We start from the raw sequence: 18,911 nt of genomic DNA on the forward strand, positions 1-18,911 counted from the left end.
CGGTGTTACCAACTAAGCAACCTCATCGAGTGCCCCCACCTTTGAGCTCCTCCACCACCCTTTTTTATTTATTTTTTATTTTTAATTTACTTTACCTTTTTTTCCCAAAACAAAAAATTAATCAAGTAATCAAAACAAAAGAAACATGATTAATAAAATTTTCAGCATTTTTTTTATTTTTATTTTATCTGAGTCACACTGGTGGGGCTCACATATAACAGTACTCTTCCTATGTTACTCCTACTTTTTAATGTTATATACTATAGTGTCTTCTATCTTTTCTTTTGGTGAATCAACCCTAATTAATTACTAGCATAACATATGATTTACATTTTTATTAAAAGTTCTTATTCATAAGTTATCACTTCAACAATTCACTCACACTTGTATATTTTTCTACAAATTTCTTAGTGCTCATAATTTTTCTTTTCTTTTCCTTGCCATACAAGAAGATATTTTTATTAATTATTGGCGAAAAGTAGGGATAGCATCAACGAGTACTACGATATTTCAGATCACCCACTCCAACTCTAAACCCCAGTATTGTTTAAATAACACTGGATTTCAATTTTAATTGTTGCATACTCATTACGATTTGTAAGGTTAAATTTTTTCTTTACATACAATTTAGATTGTCGGAATTTGATAAAAAAAAGTTTGTCGTATGTAAGTTGATAACAATTTGAAATTAACACGAACTATATTTACTAATAAAATATTGTATTTAGTTTTTTACATCATAGACACATACAATAAATAAATAATGTTTATGTTTGAATACTTGACTATGATTAACAATTACTCCATCTGTTTCATAATAAGTTCGTTTTTCAATACATGACATTTATTATGAGACGAACGAAATATTAAGAACTAAGAATTGCAATTACTCCCTTTGTTTCATAATTAAGTCACGTTTTTCAATACATAACATTTATTATGAGACGAGCGAAATATTAAGAACTAAGAACTGTTTATAGTCTCATGAAATTCAATCCATTTCTTAAACTCATATACACACACACACTCTTTAAAGTCCCTTCATGGAAAGAATGTACTAGGGTCAAACTGTCAAAGCCAACACTAAGCAATTAAATTAATATATAAATGTGAAAGTAGTGAATACAATAGTTGAAATCATCAATTACTCTTGTGGAAACATTGGCAATAGAGATAACCTAATAAATATTATTGGTATTGATTTAAAAGCCCATGGCCATGATACAAGTTGGTGGCAAAAGCTACAAAATTCATCAAGGGTTTTAAGATGATAATGAATAATTTGTAATAATAGATTATTAGTTGTATGTTGTTAAGTGGAGTATCACTAATAAGGCATTAAACAAAATCATTTGAAATCAATAACTTAGGAAACATGTATTATGGGGAGTCACATATTATAAACAAATACTATGGGAATTAATGATGTATTATTACTACCTAGAATTTATTAATGTTGGAATGTCAATGATCATGATACATTAAGTGACTAATTGAGTTGGTTTCGATCTAATGATGCTATTGACCAACTATATGACAAGTTTAATACCATTAAATAAATCATTGTAATTGAACACGTGAATTAATTGTTAAAATAATTTTTAATAATAAGCACAAGAGTTAATTAAATATGATATCCTAGGATGGCGTTTTCTGATTTTCTTCTATTTTATTTGTTTCTTTTTGCAAGAAAATGTTTTATGTGAATACTTTTATGAAAACGATTCTTGTTAATACAATTTTCTTGTGGGAAAAGAATGTTTATACATTAGAAGATGAAGATCATATCTTCTCTTGTTGCCCAATGCTCCATACAATGTAATTGAAAAAGTTAAATATCAATGAGAATGTCTTATGCTTGGACAAATGCAATAGATATGGCCCATAGGGAAGGCAATTGCATGATAGACAATTGGGAAAGAGTTATGACATGCATGCAGTTTGATTGTCGGACAATTCCGATTATTTTTATTAAAGTAAGAATGTACATAATGATGACATTATCAATTATTGTTTGAGAATCAATTGAAAAAGATAATCAAGATAATTTTGACTATTTTTATATAAATCAGAGTTGACGTCATGATAACGTTATATAATTTTGACTATTTTTGTGTAAATCAGAGTTAACGTCATGATAACGTTATAACCTAACTGTTAAACTGTATATCATTTTCCAATGAAAAAAAGGGACATTAGTCTCACTAGTGGATGTCAGGTCACCAAGACCTTGGTCAATTGGTGACCGAAGTATTGGAGACTTTGGTAGCTTTTGAAGGAGCTTCCTAAACTTAGGTCATATTAGTTTAAAAGAAAATATTAACCACGGGTTTGCATGAGTCAGATATAGTAATACAAGCATTTGATTCTTGTTGAAACAAAAATGATCTCAATTAACAAATATCATCATCCTTCACAAATGTTCTGTAAGAAATGATCTAGAATCCTTATGCCACTGTGATATGAACATTTTCATGAAACCTGTAGCTTTAAACATAGTATTATTTTAAAAATCGACGAAGAACATTTATTGATTATGCACTAAACATCCTAAATTAATAGAAAATCAACATTTTCTAGAGATGAATTTCATCAGATTATTATAACATATATGCAATTTCTATACTTTTGTGTTCCTCTTGTTGTAGTTGAATCAAGCACAAGAATTTCCAATCCTTGAAATGTCAATTTTTCCTTCTCAAATAATGCCAACAACCATACAGTATTTGATGATTAAAACAAATAAAGAGTGAAAAAACAGCCAATATATTATGCTCATAAATTTGATGATTAAAAGAGAAAATAAATTCCCAATTAATTGACCAAGAACAATTACTGAAATGGCCTAACCAACAACACAACTACACCTTTCATCACCAATATTATACATGTCCTTTTCCTTGCTCCCCAAATCCCTTATATTTTCACTCAAGCTCATGTTAGCCATATTTACCCAAATTCCAATAAAAAACAGTCAAAGTAAGTTGTGTACCTATATTATGATCAGGTCTCTATACGCACCCCGCGCATGTTAGCAATCATGCTCCAAATCCATTCAAACCTGGATCATCATCCAATACACCCCCAACATTCTCGTCGGATCGAGTCATTGAGTCGAATAAAGATCCGACCCGAATTATAACGTCGGGCTAGAGATCCGAGCGCTAAGGCTTCTCCCAGTTTGGGTAGGCTTCCCGCAAATGCACTGGCACTCATACCCGTAGACGTTGCTGAAGCATGAGAACAACCCACTTCCTCCATCGGTGTGCCGCCGAGCATGTTGGCCGGTGGACCTGAAAGTGCTGGTGGAGAAGCCTCGATCGTACAGCGGTGGTAGCTCCGTCCGCCACCTCTCCAGCTTCGACCGTAGCCCTTCCACGCTCTCGTCCAAGCTCCATCCGTCCAACACCGAGCTCCCATTGTCGTCTAGCGGGTACCTCTCCCCCGCCATCGCAGCCGCCACCTCCGATGGCGACGGACCCACTTCCGAATCCGACCAAATCGAATTGGGTTTCCCCGGGGCTCCGAATAAGAGCTTCCCTTTCGGCTGCCCGAAGTCGAATTTCGAAATGGGTTTGCCGATTACGGTCTCTTTTGGCGGAGGCTTGAGAAGGGGCTTTTCAACAGTTGAGTCGCTGAGATCTGACCCGAATCTTTCATGGGTCGGTTTTCCTTTAATCAGGTCGTGAAGCTTTGGGTGGTGGAAGTTGATGGAGATGGGCTTTGCATGTTTGGCATTGTCCGACCCGCTTATTACCGAATTTGCTTTCATTTTGCTTCCTTTTTCTTTAGGTTTTTCTCGGAGCTCCGCTCCGCTAATCACGGAACTTGCTTTTCCCTTTTTACCCTTCCTTTTAGGTTGGTCCGTCAATTCTGAACCGCTGATCATCGAACTAGCATTTCCATTTGTCAACCTTTTTCGCGCCACCCCTGCAATAGAGCCGTTTACGGTAGAAAGATCATCAAATGTCACTCGACCACTGCGTTCGCTTCGTGATCGACGTAATATCGGTCTCACATGTGGTGGATTGTTATTACTCTTATTGCTGCTTAGATTATTTTCGTTGTGGTTGTGATTGTGATTTTGATGTGAGTTCTGTTGTCCCATCAAATCACGATATCCAACGGCCGATGTGCTTAGCTGAGTGTATAAGGGCATGCTCCGCATGGAGCTGTCAAGAAGTGCCACCCCAATGTTCAATATTCCCTGGGGTCGCCCCGAGGGGCGGCGGACCTGGAGGGCAACGAATCGCATTCCGAGGTGGTGTTGCTGGTGGTGGCGGCGAGCTCGAGCAATGGGAGGGATGAGGTTACCGACAAGGATACGGACGGTGCCAACGAGGGTGTCACGAAACCAATGCACGGAGTAGATCTCAATCATGACTGCCGAGGTGTCGTTACTCAAGAATTCTTCGTCAACGCGAAAGACGAACTTGTCATTCCATGTAGGGCTATTATGGCCTTCCTTGTCAACGCGGGTCGACAATTTGCGATTCTTGTGTACCCAAGCGGTGGCGTAGGTCTTCATGTTCTTGGACACTGGTTGCAAGTCCTGACCCGATATGACATTGATTTCCAAAAGTTGAAAGGGTTTCAAGATAGTCGACGACATGTTAACAATGGTGATGGTGACGGTGATGGTGGTGATGCTGGTTTTATGGCCTCTTTCTTAATTAGTTAGCACGGAAATTAGTTGCCAGAAGGTTCCGCTCATCGTCCGAAGGTAGGACGATGAGGGAGATGCTGGCGTCAAGGATGGAAGAGAAAGAGAGAAATAAAAAAGTGAAATAGAGAGAATTGGGAGGAGGTCATCATAGGACAATCAAATTCAGCGAAGAGGAAGGAGAGACAGGTTGTTTTGACCATAATTTGTAAAACTGTATAAATTAGCATATTTCTATTTTAGGAATATGTTGTTATTCAAATATAATTTAGTTAAAACTTGCAGTTGTTATGTAAAAGGTGTAACTACCTCATTAACATGGTTAAAACAAAAAAAAACTACCTCATTAACACCATAATTAGTAGTAGGGTTGGGGATTGCGATTACTAAGGCGATTGTTGTTCTCTATTGTTGGATTCTTGACTGTAACTGATAATTTTTTGATTTTAACATCCTCAAATGACGAGTTACTTTAATTTATGAGGTACGGTGTGATAGAAATCCAGAGCAATTTGACACAAATTTGTATTAGTTTTGGTATGGTAAACATAATATTACATGTAAGGGTGACTCACTAATGATAAAAATAATTTGAATTGATATAAATTGTAACGACTTTAATATTAATAAAAAACTAAGACGACTAGTATTCAACTAAGTGTTATGAAACTTGGTCCATTTTAAACATATGAACCTTATCTGTTGGGCATTTCTCATTTGTTGTCACTACTCACCACACCTGAAGTCTTATAATTATGAACCTTATCTGTTGGGCATTTGTCATTTGTTGTCACTACTCACCGCACCTGAAGTTTTCGGTGTTTTTGATAAAATTAAAAACAAAATACTAAAATTTTTAAGATCTAAATTTGCAGTACAAAAGTTTTTAGAAGATAATTTAAAGCAGAGGTCTTTTTAATTTTTTAATTCTAAGCATTCGGTATTAAATGATAAGTGAACTTCTTATTATTTAAAATTTTACTTCATTTTAAATATTTTCAAGTAATATTCAAATTGCATTATTAAATATATTTAATTCAATAAAGCACTTATTCTCAGGTACGGAGTCAAAAATTATGTTCAAGGGGAAAAATGTAATAATTTTTTTAAGGCAGGGCAATTTAAAATTTTATAAAACTATACATACAAAAATTAAATTTGCTAAAGTTTAGGGGTGAAAAGTTTAAATTTTAAAAGAATTATACATACAAAAATAAAAAATTTTAAAGTTGAGGGGGATAATTTTAAAATTTTAGAAAATTATGCATATAAAAATGTAATTTTTGAAAAGTTGAAGGACACATGGACCCTTGAGCCTTAACCCGGCTCCATCCCTACTTATTCGGTCCACAATTAAGTGTTGAATTAGGTTATTATAATTTATTTGTAGACAGTAATATCTAAATTCATTGCTTTTTAATTTCACCTTTTTAAGGTTTGCCCTAATAGAAACAACTCTTTAGGTTGAAAATTATATGAATACATGAAGCATAGCTTTTTCATGACACACCAAGGAGTCTTTGGTTAAAAAAAAAAAAAAAAAAAAAAATTGAAAAATAGACTTTTAAAAACGAAAGATAATGGAGTAATAATACACTTTTTTTTCCTCATACCTTGAGTGGCATTCAATCCAATTACAGACAAGAATAAAGAGAGAAAAAAACAGAATACAAGTTACACGTGTCCATGACACTACCTCGACACATGGCATATCCAACAGAAATAGAATATTGATTAATATATTATCTATTTATGGAAAGCTTCAAAATCTCACATCCTTCAATGACCCATCTAAAATCTACCCTTCCCATCCCTTCATAAAGAGGAGGCCAATAGCCATCTCAATTCAAAACAAGTTGCATAAACATCACAAACCACCATCCAAGGCATGTCCACTTTCATATCTCTTTGCTTTGCTTGTTTCTGTCCACTGACTCCATTTTCATAATTAGTATATATGACTTAATTGTTTATTTGACCCCAAAAAAACATTAAGTTTGTTTCAATTAGATGGTGTTTTACCATTAAGGGTTTTAATTTTATTTTTATTTTTTTGAAAAAAAAAAGAAGGAGAGATAGAGAATAGTCTAGAATTGAGGCTAGGTTTGACTCACCGACTGTCCTTAAAATACAAAACCGCCACCCAATTGTTTGCTAGCTTAGATCCGATATTTGTGATAAAGACACTTATTTTTGGTGCATTTCTTTAGGCCAATAGGCCCAATACAATAGTTTCCTCACGTTTCTTGTTAGTCAAATCTTGTTTTGTCCACTTGTTCCATCACTTTTACAAGCTCTAAAAAAAATGTATGCTCGAGATTAAATTTGGTAAAATGAAAAATTGGAAATGTTGATTTTCTGGTTTACTTCTCAACCAGAAATTCACATGTATCCTGCTGCTGTGATATTTTGTTACATCCCCATGTGAGTATGAACATGAAATCTGTGATACCCATTACCAATTTTTAGGGTAATTTAGTGCTGCAACGATAAAGGAAGCATGTCACGTTTCAAAAAAGAAAATTCAAACAAATGCATACACATGCGTTACGTTTCAGAGAAGAAAATTCAAACAAAAGCACGCACATTTATGGCTTTTATCGAAACACAAAACGGTACGCATTGCACATAAAAAGTGAGTATTGGAAAAGCATCAAAAGTTGCTCTTGACAATAACAATTACCTAGAAAAATAAATTTTCTTTTTTGAGTAATTTTTGGTTCTATTTTACTTTAATTGGGCACTTCCCACTCTTATTCACAGGGTCAAAGCTTTACAATCTCAACCAAGAAATCTAGATCACAGATGCTACTCAGAAGCTCATCATCTCCAGTTCTTCACACAAGCTTCTCAGACAGTCCAAACAGAGACTTTGACACCACCACCACCAAAGTTTCATTCATTCAAGCTGCTCACCATCAGCACCATCTCAATTTGAGCTCATTTTCTTGCAACCACTCATCACCGAAATCTAAATCTCCCTCTGGGATCAATTATTTCGATCCAAAACCCAATAATCTTCGTCGCAACGCCTTTCGTAGAGCCCTGTCTGAGGGCAATTTAGAAGGGCTAGGCTCGACTTCTTCTGATTTGGAGGGATTCTGTGGTGATTCAATTAAGTCAACAAGATTCTGTCATAAACTCCATAAAACAATGTTGTATTCACCTCCGTCGTTTTCGATATTCAATACAGAAGATGGGAATGAAGAAGAAGCAAAGGAGTTGGGGAGAGAAGATTTGGTGAGGTCTGTGACAATTGGAGACAGCATTGAAGCTATGGGTAGTGATGAATTCTGTTTTGGGAAGAAAGCTATGAGCTTGATTCAGGAGGATGCTGAAGAAGAAGAGGATTTGCCGAGTGGATTTCGGAATTTGCGTATTGAAAGAAAAGAAGAGGAGGAAACTAATCAGCCACTTAGTCCTCTTATGTATCTTGCTACAGGTTTTGGGATTGATGACGGCGGTGGCGGTGATTTCACTCAGGCAGGTCTGGATGAGACCGGCAATGTTGAGGAGTATTATAAGAGGATGGTTGGTGAAAATCCTTGCAACCCTTTGTTTCTAAGGAACTATGCTCAGCTTTTGCGGGTAAGTTTCGTTCTGCATTGAATCTAGTTATTAATCACTATGGTTTTAGTTTAATGAGGCATTTTACACTTGGGATGATTATACAGTTAATTAGACTCAACCATTATCAATAAATCTTCAATTAATTAAAAATAAATTAAAAAAATCATCAATAAATCTAAACCCCTTTTGGGTTCTCACTGGTTTACTAGATTTCGATTTTTTGGGCACTCATTATATCATTAGATAAGCCATTTGTTGAATTGAAGAATACCCAGAAAGTTTTGTTCTTTCATTGAATCTAGTAATTAATCACTATGGTTTTAGTTTCTTGAATCATTTTATAGTTGGGATGATTATACAGTTAATTAAACTTGACCATTATCAATAAATCTTCAATTAATAATAATAATAATAAAATCATCAATAAATCTTACTCCCTCTTGGGTTCTCTCTGGTTCACTAGTTTTCGATTTTTTTGCCACTCATTATATCATTAGATAAGGCATTTGTTGAATTGAAGAATACCCAGAAAATGTCATGTTTTAGAGTTCTATTTAGCGGATAACATCTTCTTGATAGCCCTCCTTGTATTTTCTACAAGTTCAATTAGTTTTTCATCATATGTAAGGATGATTTCTCTTCTATTAAATATTGTGCTTATGTTTTCATTTTTTTTTTTTTTTTTTCCGAATGACAGTCCAAGGGAGATCTTCTTGGAGCCGAGGACTACTATTTCCGTGCTACGCTAGCAGATCCTGAAGATGGTGAAATCTTGCAGCAATATGCTGCATTGGTGTGGGATCTGCATCATGACCAAGAGAGAGCCTTGATTTACTTTAAACGCGCAGCTCAAGCTGCTCCTGATGATACGTGAGTACTTTATTGCATTCATCCGACCTTTCCTTCAATCCCACAAGGAATTGTGTGCTTTAGTTTCTGTTTGAATTTTCACTGTCAATTGTATGTTCCAAATCAACTCCATTAATTCAACAGAGTGGTCATTTAAATAATAATGTTCAACTTCAACATCTATATGATGTTCAATTACTGGATCTAATCCTCCACAAAAAGTAAGAAATTTTGCATATTTTGACCAATTCAAGGTAAAAAATGGGTTGCTTCCTCGGCAAAACTGGGATAAAGTTGAGCCAAAAGATCCCGATTCAAGATAAATTCATGAGGGAATCTATCATTCTTGGATTATTGCTTCTTATTCTTACTAAGCACCTGGGATAAGGTGTTGCCTTTAAAATATATTCTGTAATTAACAATCCATTCCTTGTTCTCAGCCATGTTCTTGCAGCATACGCTAGATTTCTCTGGGAGATAGAGGACGACGAGGAAGAAGATTTTTCACAGAATGATAATACTCAGGTGTTTTTCTGTATTTATATCATCTTGGATTTTACAAAAGCTCAACCACAACCACATTGGATAGAACTAATGCTTGATAGACATTGCAGAATGTAAAGCATGAAGATCTGGTTGAAATTCAGAACTCGGATTCTAAAGAACAAAAGGAGGGAATTAGCTCACCTTTGCATCAGGCAGTACGGGGTGTTGGCTTCACAACAACAGTTCCAGACGAGGATGAAAACATGGAGGAATATTATAAGAGGATGGTTCACGAAGAGCCTTGCAACCCTTTGTTTTTGAGAAACTATGCCCAGTTCCTCCATCAGGTGAGATTAATAGATTCGGATTCCTCTTTTTTCTGTTTAGTTCCTCATGTTAAATTCACATACACGCCGGTAATTTAAAATTTCTCATAATGAACCAGATCATAAGCTTGATTGATTAGTCACTGCTCTAGCTATGAGCTTCCATAGAATGCAGCACATTGGAAAACTTGTACTAATAAATCATTTTAAAAAACATGAAAAATGAGTGTTCCTAGCTTTAATTGAACTGATTAAGAATCTTGAATAGCCAGATTATTTTGAAAGACTGATGCATACATAGTGTGTGTGTGAAGAACATAGATCGGTTCTAGACCTGGCCTTCTAGTGTTTCCTTAAAGGGAAGCAATCAGTTTTACAGATCAAAGCAAGTTACTAGTTTAGCAAAAAGCACATTTCAGATTAAATCAATGTATTGCAGCATCTCAAAGGGTTCAACTATTCCTTTCCAAAGCCGAGTCCATATCATCAAAACTCACCCATGCATAGAATCTCCAATTTTTGCTGGCATTTTGAGGTGTTGAGACTCAGGATGTTTCTATGATTTGATCAGGGTTCAGCCCGGATCTTGAAATGATACGCCAACCTTGATCCTGTGGTAGAGGCAGGAATGCACGATTTCTAACAATATCTATATTATCCCCAACCAAAACTATGACGCAACACATAGCAACAACAACAACAGAAAAGATGAGGATTAAGTGTTATCCACCTAATGCTTCTCTTATAGATTTTAATCCATAGCTCACAGGTCTGATCTCTCAAATATGATGACCATTCCTTTTTGTGCATTGGCTTACAGTCCAAGGGAGACCTTCGGGGAGCTGAGGAATACTACTCACGTGCAATATTAGCTGATCCGGGAGACGGTGAAATAATTTCACAATATGCAAAATTGGTGTGGGAACTTCATCATGACCGAGACAAAGCGACTTGTTATTTTGAGCGAGCAGTTCAAGCTACTCCAGGAGATTGGTAGGAATTTTCTCAGATTGCTTTGTCCGATATGCAACCATATATCCAATATGGAAGCTATTGATATTCTCTTGAAACCCCATACATGATCCTAAAAAGCCTTGTAGAGTGGACTCATATGCAACCATGATCTACGTCCTGCATATCCCTAGTTTGTGCACACAAGCACACACAAATCCAGTCTGGAGAGAATAAACTGCTTATGGATATTTGTATAGCCAGGATTATAAATATATATAGCATTCAAAATTTTCTGCTTAACCGAACCTGTTCTTTTTATTTGCTTTCAGCTATGTTCTTGCGGCATATGCTAGCTTTCTCTGGGAGACGGAGGAAGATGAGGAGGAGTATAGTGCACGGGAAGATAACAATCAGGTTTCACTTTTTCAAGCGGGAGCAGTGACTTCTGCAAATGCTTGAACTCTACAGCAGTATTCCAAGTGCTAATATGCTGACAGATGCTAAAACCTTCATTATTACCATGTTAAAAAAAAAAAACTCAGTGACCACATCGATCAAAGGATAGAGTCTTACACTATTTCCAGGTCATCCATTTAGTCTAATTCTGGATTTCCTGAATAAAGTTGTATGTGACTAGAAATGAATGGAATAAAAATTTCTCATTTTTCTGAACACCTCTTTTAAAGCGGTAGAACTTTTGGAATAAATGCGATGATATTTGTGCAGTAAGCTTTACATATTTGAACCATTATGTTTGATTCAATTGGGATCTCTATGAGGTGAGGGTGTTGCCTTATGCCCTTATGGTCATAAAATATCATGATTCCCCATATAGTTTTTCCACACAATTCAACTTCAAAGCAAACTATCTGGAAACAGAGCACAGAGGTATAACAGATCGAAAAAGCTTTATACTTCGGCTACTCATAAATGTTTGCAGTTATCCAACACATACATTAGTGTCAGATTACAAGAAGATGAAACAATGTTGATTATTGCAACCATAGTTTTAAATTTTTTACCTAAGCATAAGAACTTGTTTGCATTTGAAACTAATGTCAGAAGAGGATGCTAAAATATTATGCTAGACTCTTCATGTGAATCTTTTGGCAGGAAGTTTACAAAGTTGAGTATATGAAGATTTTAAAAATCCAAGTGCATGACACAAATGCATTAAGCTGGATAATAGTTACAATTCTTGGGTTTTATGACAAAATTAAAACCCTCCAAAATAGCTACACTCAAAAAGATTGATTATTGATCTAATGTCATATTAGTGGATGCTTAAATTCGAACACAGAGTGGTTTCCCTTTACCGAGGTGTGTGGTTTTACTCGGATCAGCTACGAATGAAACTTTTCTTCCTTTAGGATCAGTCTTACGATCAGCAGCATCCTTGGAATCTCTTCTCATGCTTATAGGACTTTCAGCAACAATGGTTCTTGGTTCAACCTTGCATTGTGTGTGTCTGTTTTGACACAAATTATGGTTTTTCAAACCTGACATTAATTCTGCTCTCGTCTTTTTTCTGCTTCTAATCATCCCATCATTATCTGAAATCAAAATTGGATTAATTCAATATGGCTCTTTGTATTGAACGAGGTTTGAATTTTGAACATGTGCTCATTTTATCTGAAAAACAGCTTGACCTCTATGGACAAAATTAATCCAATCCAATCCACTGTTTCACATTCGTCAACACAAAATATTTCTACAGAAACTAGACATCAAGGTTCCCAGACCAGTTAGTTTCACTCATATTGGATGAGCATTCAAGGGGATGGTTTTACGAAGCATGTAGTCATTGAATCCAACCTCTGACAGAAAAAAGAAAACATCCAATTTTTCATGTGAAAAAGATGGACCTCCTAAGCTTTCTACAGAATTAAGAATCAAACTTATTTTCGATCAAAATGGAAGAGGAGTTTTTCAAAATATATACTATATAATATGAATGTAACAACATAGATGCATCAAACAACTCCAGATGTGTGAAAAAAATAGTAACATGCATATGGAAAATGTAGTAATATCGGAATACCAGGACTAGATAAAACAGCACGTGGCCGCAGGATTGAACCAGCTCTGATATTTGGTTTACTGTCCTCCACATCTTTTCTATTGCTGCTGTTGTTCTTTCCTGCTTCTGTCAAATTAAAAAAGAAATGTAGCTCGATTTGAGAACCACGACAAACTTGCCTTAAGATTCACAAATGGAGTAAAGATTGAACCTTTAACTACAGGAACCGCAGGTGTTGCCGAATTTGAAATATGATGTGTTGGAATTCTCACAATGGATGCTGGCGAACCGTATTTACTTTCATTAGCTGTAAATAACACAAAGACCTTCAAATGAATATATAACAGTGACATTAACCAAAGAACTAATAGTTATGCATATGGCATCATTATCAATTTTATTGTGTGTCTAAATTTTTTTTTAAGAAAAGGCCACATGAATACTAAGGTTGTAATGGCGGAGGAAACTGTTAAACATTATAGTTGCCTACTTCAGTAGCATCTGTTTCAGAGCATGAATTGACCATATAAAACTTACACTGCTTCAACCTATGATTGACAAAGTCGAGGCAATTTCAACCCTAGAAGCTTTTATTTCAAAGGACAATAAATTCATAGGGAAAGTTCATATACAGACTTGTTTTCCTAAAATGATTTGCTTTAGAAAATGAAAGATCAAGATGCTAATTCCTTATATTTTGAATTGCAACAGAATTTATTGTTTTTTTAAATATATATATATATATATATAGTTGAATCATGTATTATCGAACAGTTGAACAGAACAAGGTCCAAAATGAACCCAATTTTGACCCACTGGCAAATCACTCATAAGAGAAAAATGATGAAAATCAAGATAATCTATCCCTTTTCACCATAATTAACAACAATCACTTTATCTGAGAAAAGAAACACTGAATAAACCCTTTTTTTTTCCCGGAAATTCAAATAAACCCAAAATTTTCAAACAGTAATTAATTAAAGATAGGAGCAACAAACCAAAAACCAGGACACTTTGAATTAATCATCCAAACAAAACAAAACTGAATTTTCAAGTCTAACAGCTGGATAGGAGTAAAACTCAACAAAATAGATTAAAATGAACTAACATGTAATCTAGGATGTTTATATATATATATATATATATATATATATATATATATATATACCTGGAGAATCAAAATCATGTATGGAGAGAGATTCAAACGCCTCCAAGGACGGCAAGAAGCTTCTGTCTTGATCATCTTGTTCTTGTTCCCTCACCTTCACCTTTGGATACACTTCAAAAATTCAAAAAAACAAACATAAAGACCAAGAAAACGACAATAAAAACAAAATTCATTGAAGAAAGCAATAAACAAAAACAACCGAGATCATAAACCCACTTGTTTTGAATCCCCAGATGCTTCAGCAAATAAGAAATCGATGGAATAAGGAGATTTTAAGTTCTGGGTTACACAGATCTTCGAACCGAAAGTAGCAAAAACACCAAAAACATGTGATAGAGATGTGAATATTCAATGGTTGAATGACTTTTAGGACTCATGGAACAACAAAAGAAAGTGGGAATTGAATGGGAGCACTGTATTTAATATTGTGAAGGAGACAACAATGGTAGTCAAAGGATCGCTTGGGTTGGGGCACTTGGCTCTGGTGGGTCAGTTCGAATCAGATACGTTTCTATACCGGCAGTGTCAACGGTTATGTTGGCACTCCTTTTTGTATTGTTTTGCTTTTCAGGCCACAAATTTGGAAAAATTCTTAAGCAAGACTATATTTTAAAGTGTCTAATTGAATAATTTGAGAAGATGCAGATGCCTTCTATAGCCCAATAAATTAGTTGTCGGTGAATTTTAGAATGTTAGACTAATTTAATTTTTAATTTTTAATTTTTTTTAATTCTTACCTTGTAAAAAAATAGAATCAAGTTGATTAAATTCTCATGTTTTCAATATTCTGCAAGCAAGATAATAAGAAATGGGTTCAATAATTATGATTTTAACTTTGTATGAACAAAATTTATCCTCTCTCTCTCACCGCCCTCAAAAGCCCACCACAAAATTAATTTTGTATATAATAAATATACGCAATTTAATTGGAAATTAAGTACGGATAATCTAAGCTTATTTGGCATTGAGAAAATGGAGCTAAATCATCCCAAAATTCAAAACCTTTTGAAACCATTACTGTAATAACCCAAAATCCAAGGCCTAAACAACCCGACAACCAAATTTATAAAAAAATCCATCGGTCTCTCTCAAACTCCACAATCAAAAACTCTAATATTGTGTTTGTTGTATAAGAATAGAATGGAATGGACAGGACTGTATATGAATGTAATGGAATAGAATGAAATGAAATGTTTATTTTAGTCATTTCTTTGTTTAGTATGTAATTTAAAGTGGGAATGATCGTCATTCCAACTAAACCTATAAAATGGTCATTCCATTCATAAGTAATTTTTTTAAAAAAATAAATTTCTCAAAAATCCTCGTGTTTCAAGTCCAAAAACTACCGCTACCTTCCAACCAGGGACGGAGCCTATGAAAGTCTAAGGGGACACGTGTCCCTGAGTTGACCTGCACTCTATAATATATTTGGTAATTTTTTTAATTTTTTCCATATATATGAAAAAATTTATACAATGCCCCAATAAAATTTTTGATTCCTAAAATTATTTCTTTATTTATCTTTATTTTATCTTTTACTCTTCAAATTCATTAAAATTCCTGAATAGAAAAAGTCAAAATTTCCTTATCAAGTGAAACTTTTTAAATTTTTCCTTTTAAAATTCTCTCATTTTTCTTTTTCTACTTCTACCTTTAAAATTCTTCTTTTAAATGTGCATATTTGAATAATTTTATTCTTCTTTGTATTCTGAATTTTACAATTGTTATATTTTATATATATATATACACTCCGTGTATTTATTTATTATTTTTTTTTGTAGCGTGCCTCACTTGAAATCTTGGCTCCGTCCCTGCTTCCAACACAACCACCTCGGTCTTTCACCACCACCACTACTACCACCGCCTTCCGCCGCTGCCGCCGCAGCCGCCTTTCACCACCGCTACCACCATCACCTTCCACCATTACCATTGCCTTTGCCTTTCACCACCGCCACCACTTTCCACCACACGGCTACTACTTTCACCACCTGCTACCACATTCCACCACTGCTACCACATTTCACCACCGCCGCCGCCGCCGCCTTCTACCACCACCGCCGCTACTGTTTTCCACCAACATCCCCTTCCTCCACCTCCACCACCACCGCCACTTCCTTCAACCACCACCATTGCCGCCACTTCCACCACCGCTACCTACACCACTATCTTCTTTCATCACCACCACCACACTATTGCCAACGCCTTCCACCAACACCAACACCACTGCCACCTTCCACTACCACTATCATCGCCTTCCAACACCACCATCTACACCACTACTACTTTCCTCCACCATCACCATAGCTGCCACCATTTATTTTTTAAAAATTATTAGAGAATATTCTTTTGTTAATTAAATTTAAAATTTATTATATTCTAAATTTTAAATTGATCCAACCAAACACTAGAATGGATATTATCATTCTATTCTTACTCATATTTACAACCAAAATTAGAATGACTATTTCATTCCATTCCCATTTTCATTCTATTTGTGCCCACCAAATCTCCAAATCAATAGTACAATTATATATTAGGATGCAACACCCCACTTTTCCACAATTGCGTTTCAACCTTAATAAAGGAAATGACACATCTAATTCTAACTTAAAATTAATAATTGTTTTTCTCAAATGATACAACTATCCTTTTCAGTTATGGTAAAATTGTGTTTTTTTGTTTGTTTATTTGTTTGTATCCCACATATTTTTGTTAACCACTATTTTTCTCTTATTCCCTGCCTTTCTTATTGTTAGCATATAAACTATTGAATAATTATTAAAATTTCATGAACCATTAAACTCTTTTGATGGTAATGATGATGGCAATGGTAACTGAAGTTTGGATTTTTTTTATTTTTTTATTTTTTATCTATGTGATTTTTAAGAATTAATTTGGATGGTGATGGAAATGGTAATTAAAAATTTTTTTTTTCTATTTTATGCTTTGAGTTTTTTCTTTTCTTTTCCGATGTGGTTTTTAAAAATTAATTTGGAATTTCTATTTTATGCCATGTTTAGTGAATATTCTTAATTGAATCCATAATTTAAGTTTAATAAAGATTTTAATATTGGCCATCATCCTAATAATTGTTGAATAAATTATCTTTTGGCAAAATAAAAAATAATAATAATAAAAAATAGTAATAAAAGTAATTAAGAGTTTATGGTGTAAATGGTAGATATGGTATTATAAAATGAGAATGGTGCATCAATTAATTTAAGGACCTTTTATTATTATTTAAAAAAAAAAAAACAACGTAACATGCAATTGTTGCTTCATAAGTTTCTCACTAAAATATGCAACTGGATGTCCTTTTTGACTGGGCACGCCTCCAATTCTAACCTGTGAAGTATCACATGCAACATTTATATTGTTTTTGAATATTTCAATTCAGTTATAATAAGAGTAACCTCAGCCATTCCGATAGTATTATTACCGATAAGAACAATATCATCAACATACACAATAAAAGTAACTGTTTTACCGCTTGAATGACGGCGTCAAATATTGTTTTTGGTGCGGCACAAAGGGTGGGAGTATACTAGTATAGTACATATGCTTATTGAACTTCATGTGTGACCTTCAGAATGGCACTGAATGTTATAAGGACCTCTTATTATTATTATTATTATTATTTTAAAAATAAAATGTAATTATATAAAAGTGAAGTGCCATACGTCATGTTGCTAAATATCGTGTATATATTTAGCAACATGATATATGCTTTTTAAGAAAAAAAATCCTATGAAACTTTGGTTTATGAATCGTGGTTCCTCTCATTTTTAACAATGCTAGCAAGGGAGTCAAGTCTATCATCAACCTTCACTGAATCACTCTGTAATAGTATTCAACTGACTCTAGTTTATGTCAAACTATGCATGACAGCATGAGCCCTCTAGAGCTTGTTTGATTCGTTCAATTTCAAGCTTTAAATTTAAATTTTTTATAAAAAAATAATAATTATAAGTATGAACCACAAGAAATCCCATTAAACTAGTTGTGTTCACATCTTAACAAATTCACTCAATCACGAAACATTGGCAAGCTTAGTTGTTAGTTGGAAACAATTGAAAGAAATAGAAAAAAAAATAAATAGAAATAGAATTTTTTTAAACCTTTTAAAAGTTTGGATAGCAAGAAATTTTTTTTTTTTTAAATCAAAAAATAACTTTTCATGACCACCCAACTTTCTCACAAAATTTTCATATAAAAAAAATGTAAAATTTTGCATGAAATTTCAATATATCCATTTTTTTTTTACATTCTAAAATAAAATGTGTTTATGCCTTGTTTTTATAACAATAGTTTAATAATTATTTCTCTCTAAGCGTCCTACAATTTTTTTTTAGATTTTTATATTGCTTTTATTTTTCAAAATCTTTTATTTTTGTTAAATATAAATTTATTTACACCTGTTGTCACATTTAATAAAAAAGAAGTGGACAATTTAGATAGATCATACTATTTTCTACTTATTTTCATACCATCCAAAATATGAAGTAAAACTTTCAGATTTTTCTTAAAAAAAATTCATACTCACCAAACTACTCATAAAAATTTTATTTTATTTTTCTGCAATTTTATTTTTATTTATTTTTTTCACTTTCACTTTCGGCTATTAATTTTCATTTAAGACATTGATACTTAAGTGTTGTTTAAGTACTTAAAATTTTGAGAGCTGAATTTTAAATACTAAAGTTTTTAATTAATAATTAAAAAATAAATATTTTTAATTTTTAGCGCATTAATTAATAAGTAATGTCCCTTAAAATTTAACAAGCATACCTAACTTATTACCGAATTAGCACAAATTTTCAAATAATTATTGAAATTAGGCTTACACCACTCATACATTCATCTTACTCTTTTGGA

The 18,911-nt window shown here is 33.8% G+C and overlaps 3 protein-coding genes across 3 annotated transcripts; 1 reads left to right on the forward strand and 2 right to left on the reverse strand.

The window, feature by feature from the left end:
- Positions 1-2,767: 2,767 nt before the first annotated feature.
- LOC132274943 (uncharacterized) lies at positions 2,768-4,838 on the reverse strand. Its single transcript, XM_059776315.1, has one exon. It carries the CDS (start codon positions 4,610-4,612, stop codon positions 3,137-3,139), a length of 1,476 nt encoding a protein of 491 aa, XP_059632298.1. The 5' UTR covers positions 4,613-4,838; the 3' UTR covers positions 2,768-3,136.
- A 2,340-nt stretch (positions 4,839-7,178) lies between these two features.
- LOC132274945 (uncharacterized) lies at positions 7,179-11,520 on the forward strand. The gene is made up of 7 exons (XM_059776317.1): positions 7,179-7,298; positions 7,427-8,251; positions 8,931-9,103; positions 9,523-9,607; positions 9,697-9,915; positions 10,715-10,887; positions 11,178-11,520. Exons 2-7 carry the CDS (start codon positions 7,469-7,471, stop codon positions 11,305-11,307), a joined length of 1,563 nt encoding a protein of 520 aa, XP_059632300.1. The 5' UTR covers positions 7,179-7,298; positions 7,427-7,468; the 3' UTR covers positions 11,308-11,520.
- Positions 11,521-11,989: 469 nt separating this feature from the next.
- LOC132274946 (uncharacterized) lies at positions 11,990-14,518 on the reverse strand. Its single transcript, XM_059776319.1, has 5 exons — positions 14,253-14,518; positions 14,037-14,147; positions 13,080-13,175; positions 12,890-12,994; positions 11,990-12,401 (listed from the first exon to the last, which is right to left on the reverse strand). Coding segments are annotated over exons 1-5 (582 nt in total). The 5' UTR covers positions 14,254-14,518; the 3' UTR covers positions 11,990-12,132.
- Positions 14,519-18,911: the final 4,393 nt, after the last annotated feature.

The sequence above is a fragment of the Cornus florida genome, unplaced genomic scaffold, assembly GCF_030987335.1.
Source record: "Cornus florida cultivar Cherokee Brave unplaced genomic scaffold, ASM3098733v1 CherokeeBrave_3.0.0_Hap2_Chr09, whole genome shotgun sequence".
NCBI lineage: Eukaryota > Viridiplantae > Streptophyta > Magnoliopsida > Cornales > Cornaceae > Cornus > Cornus florida.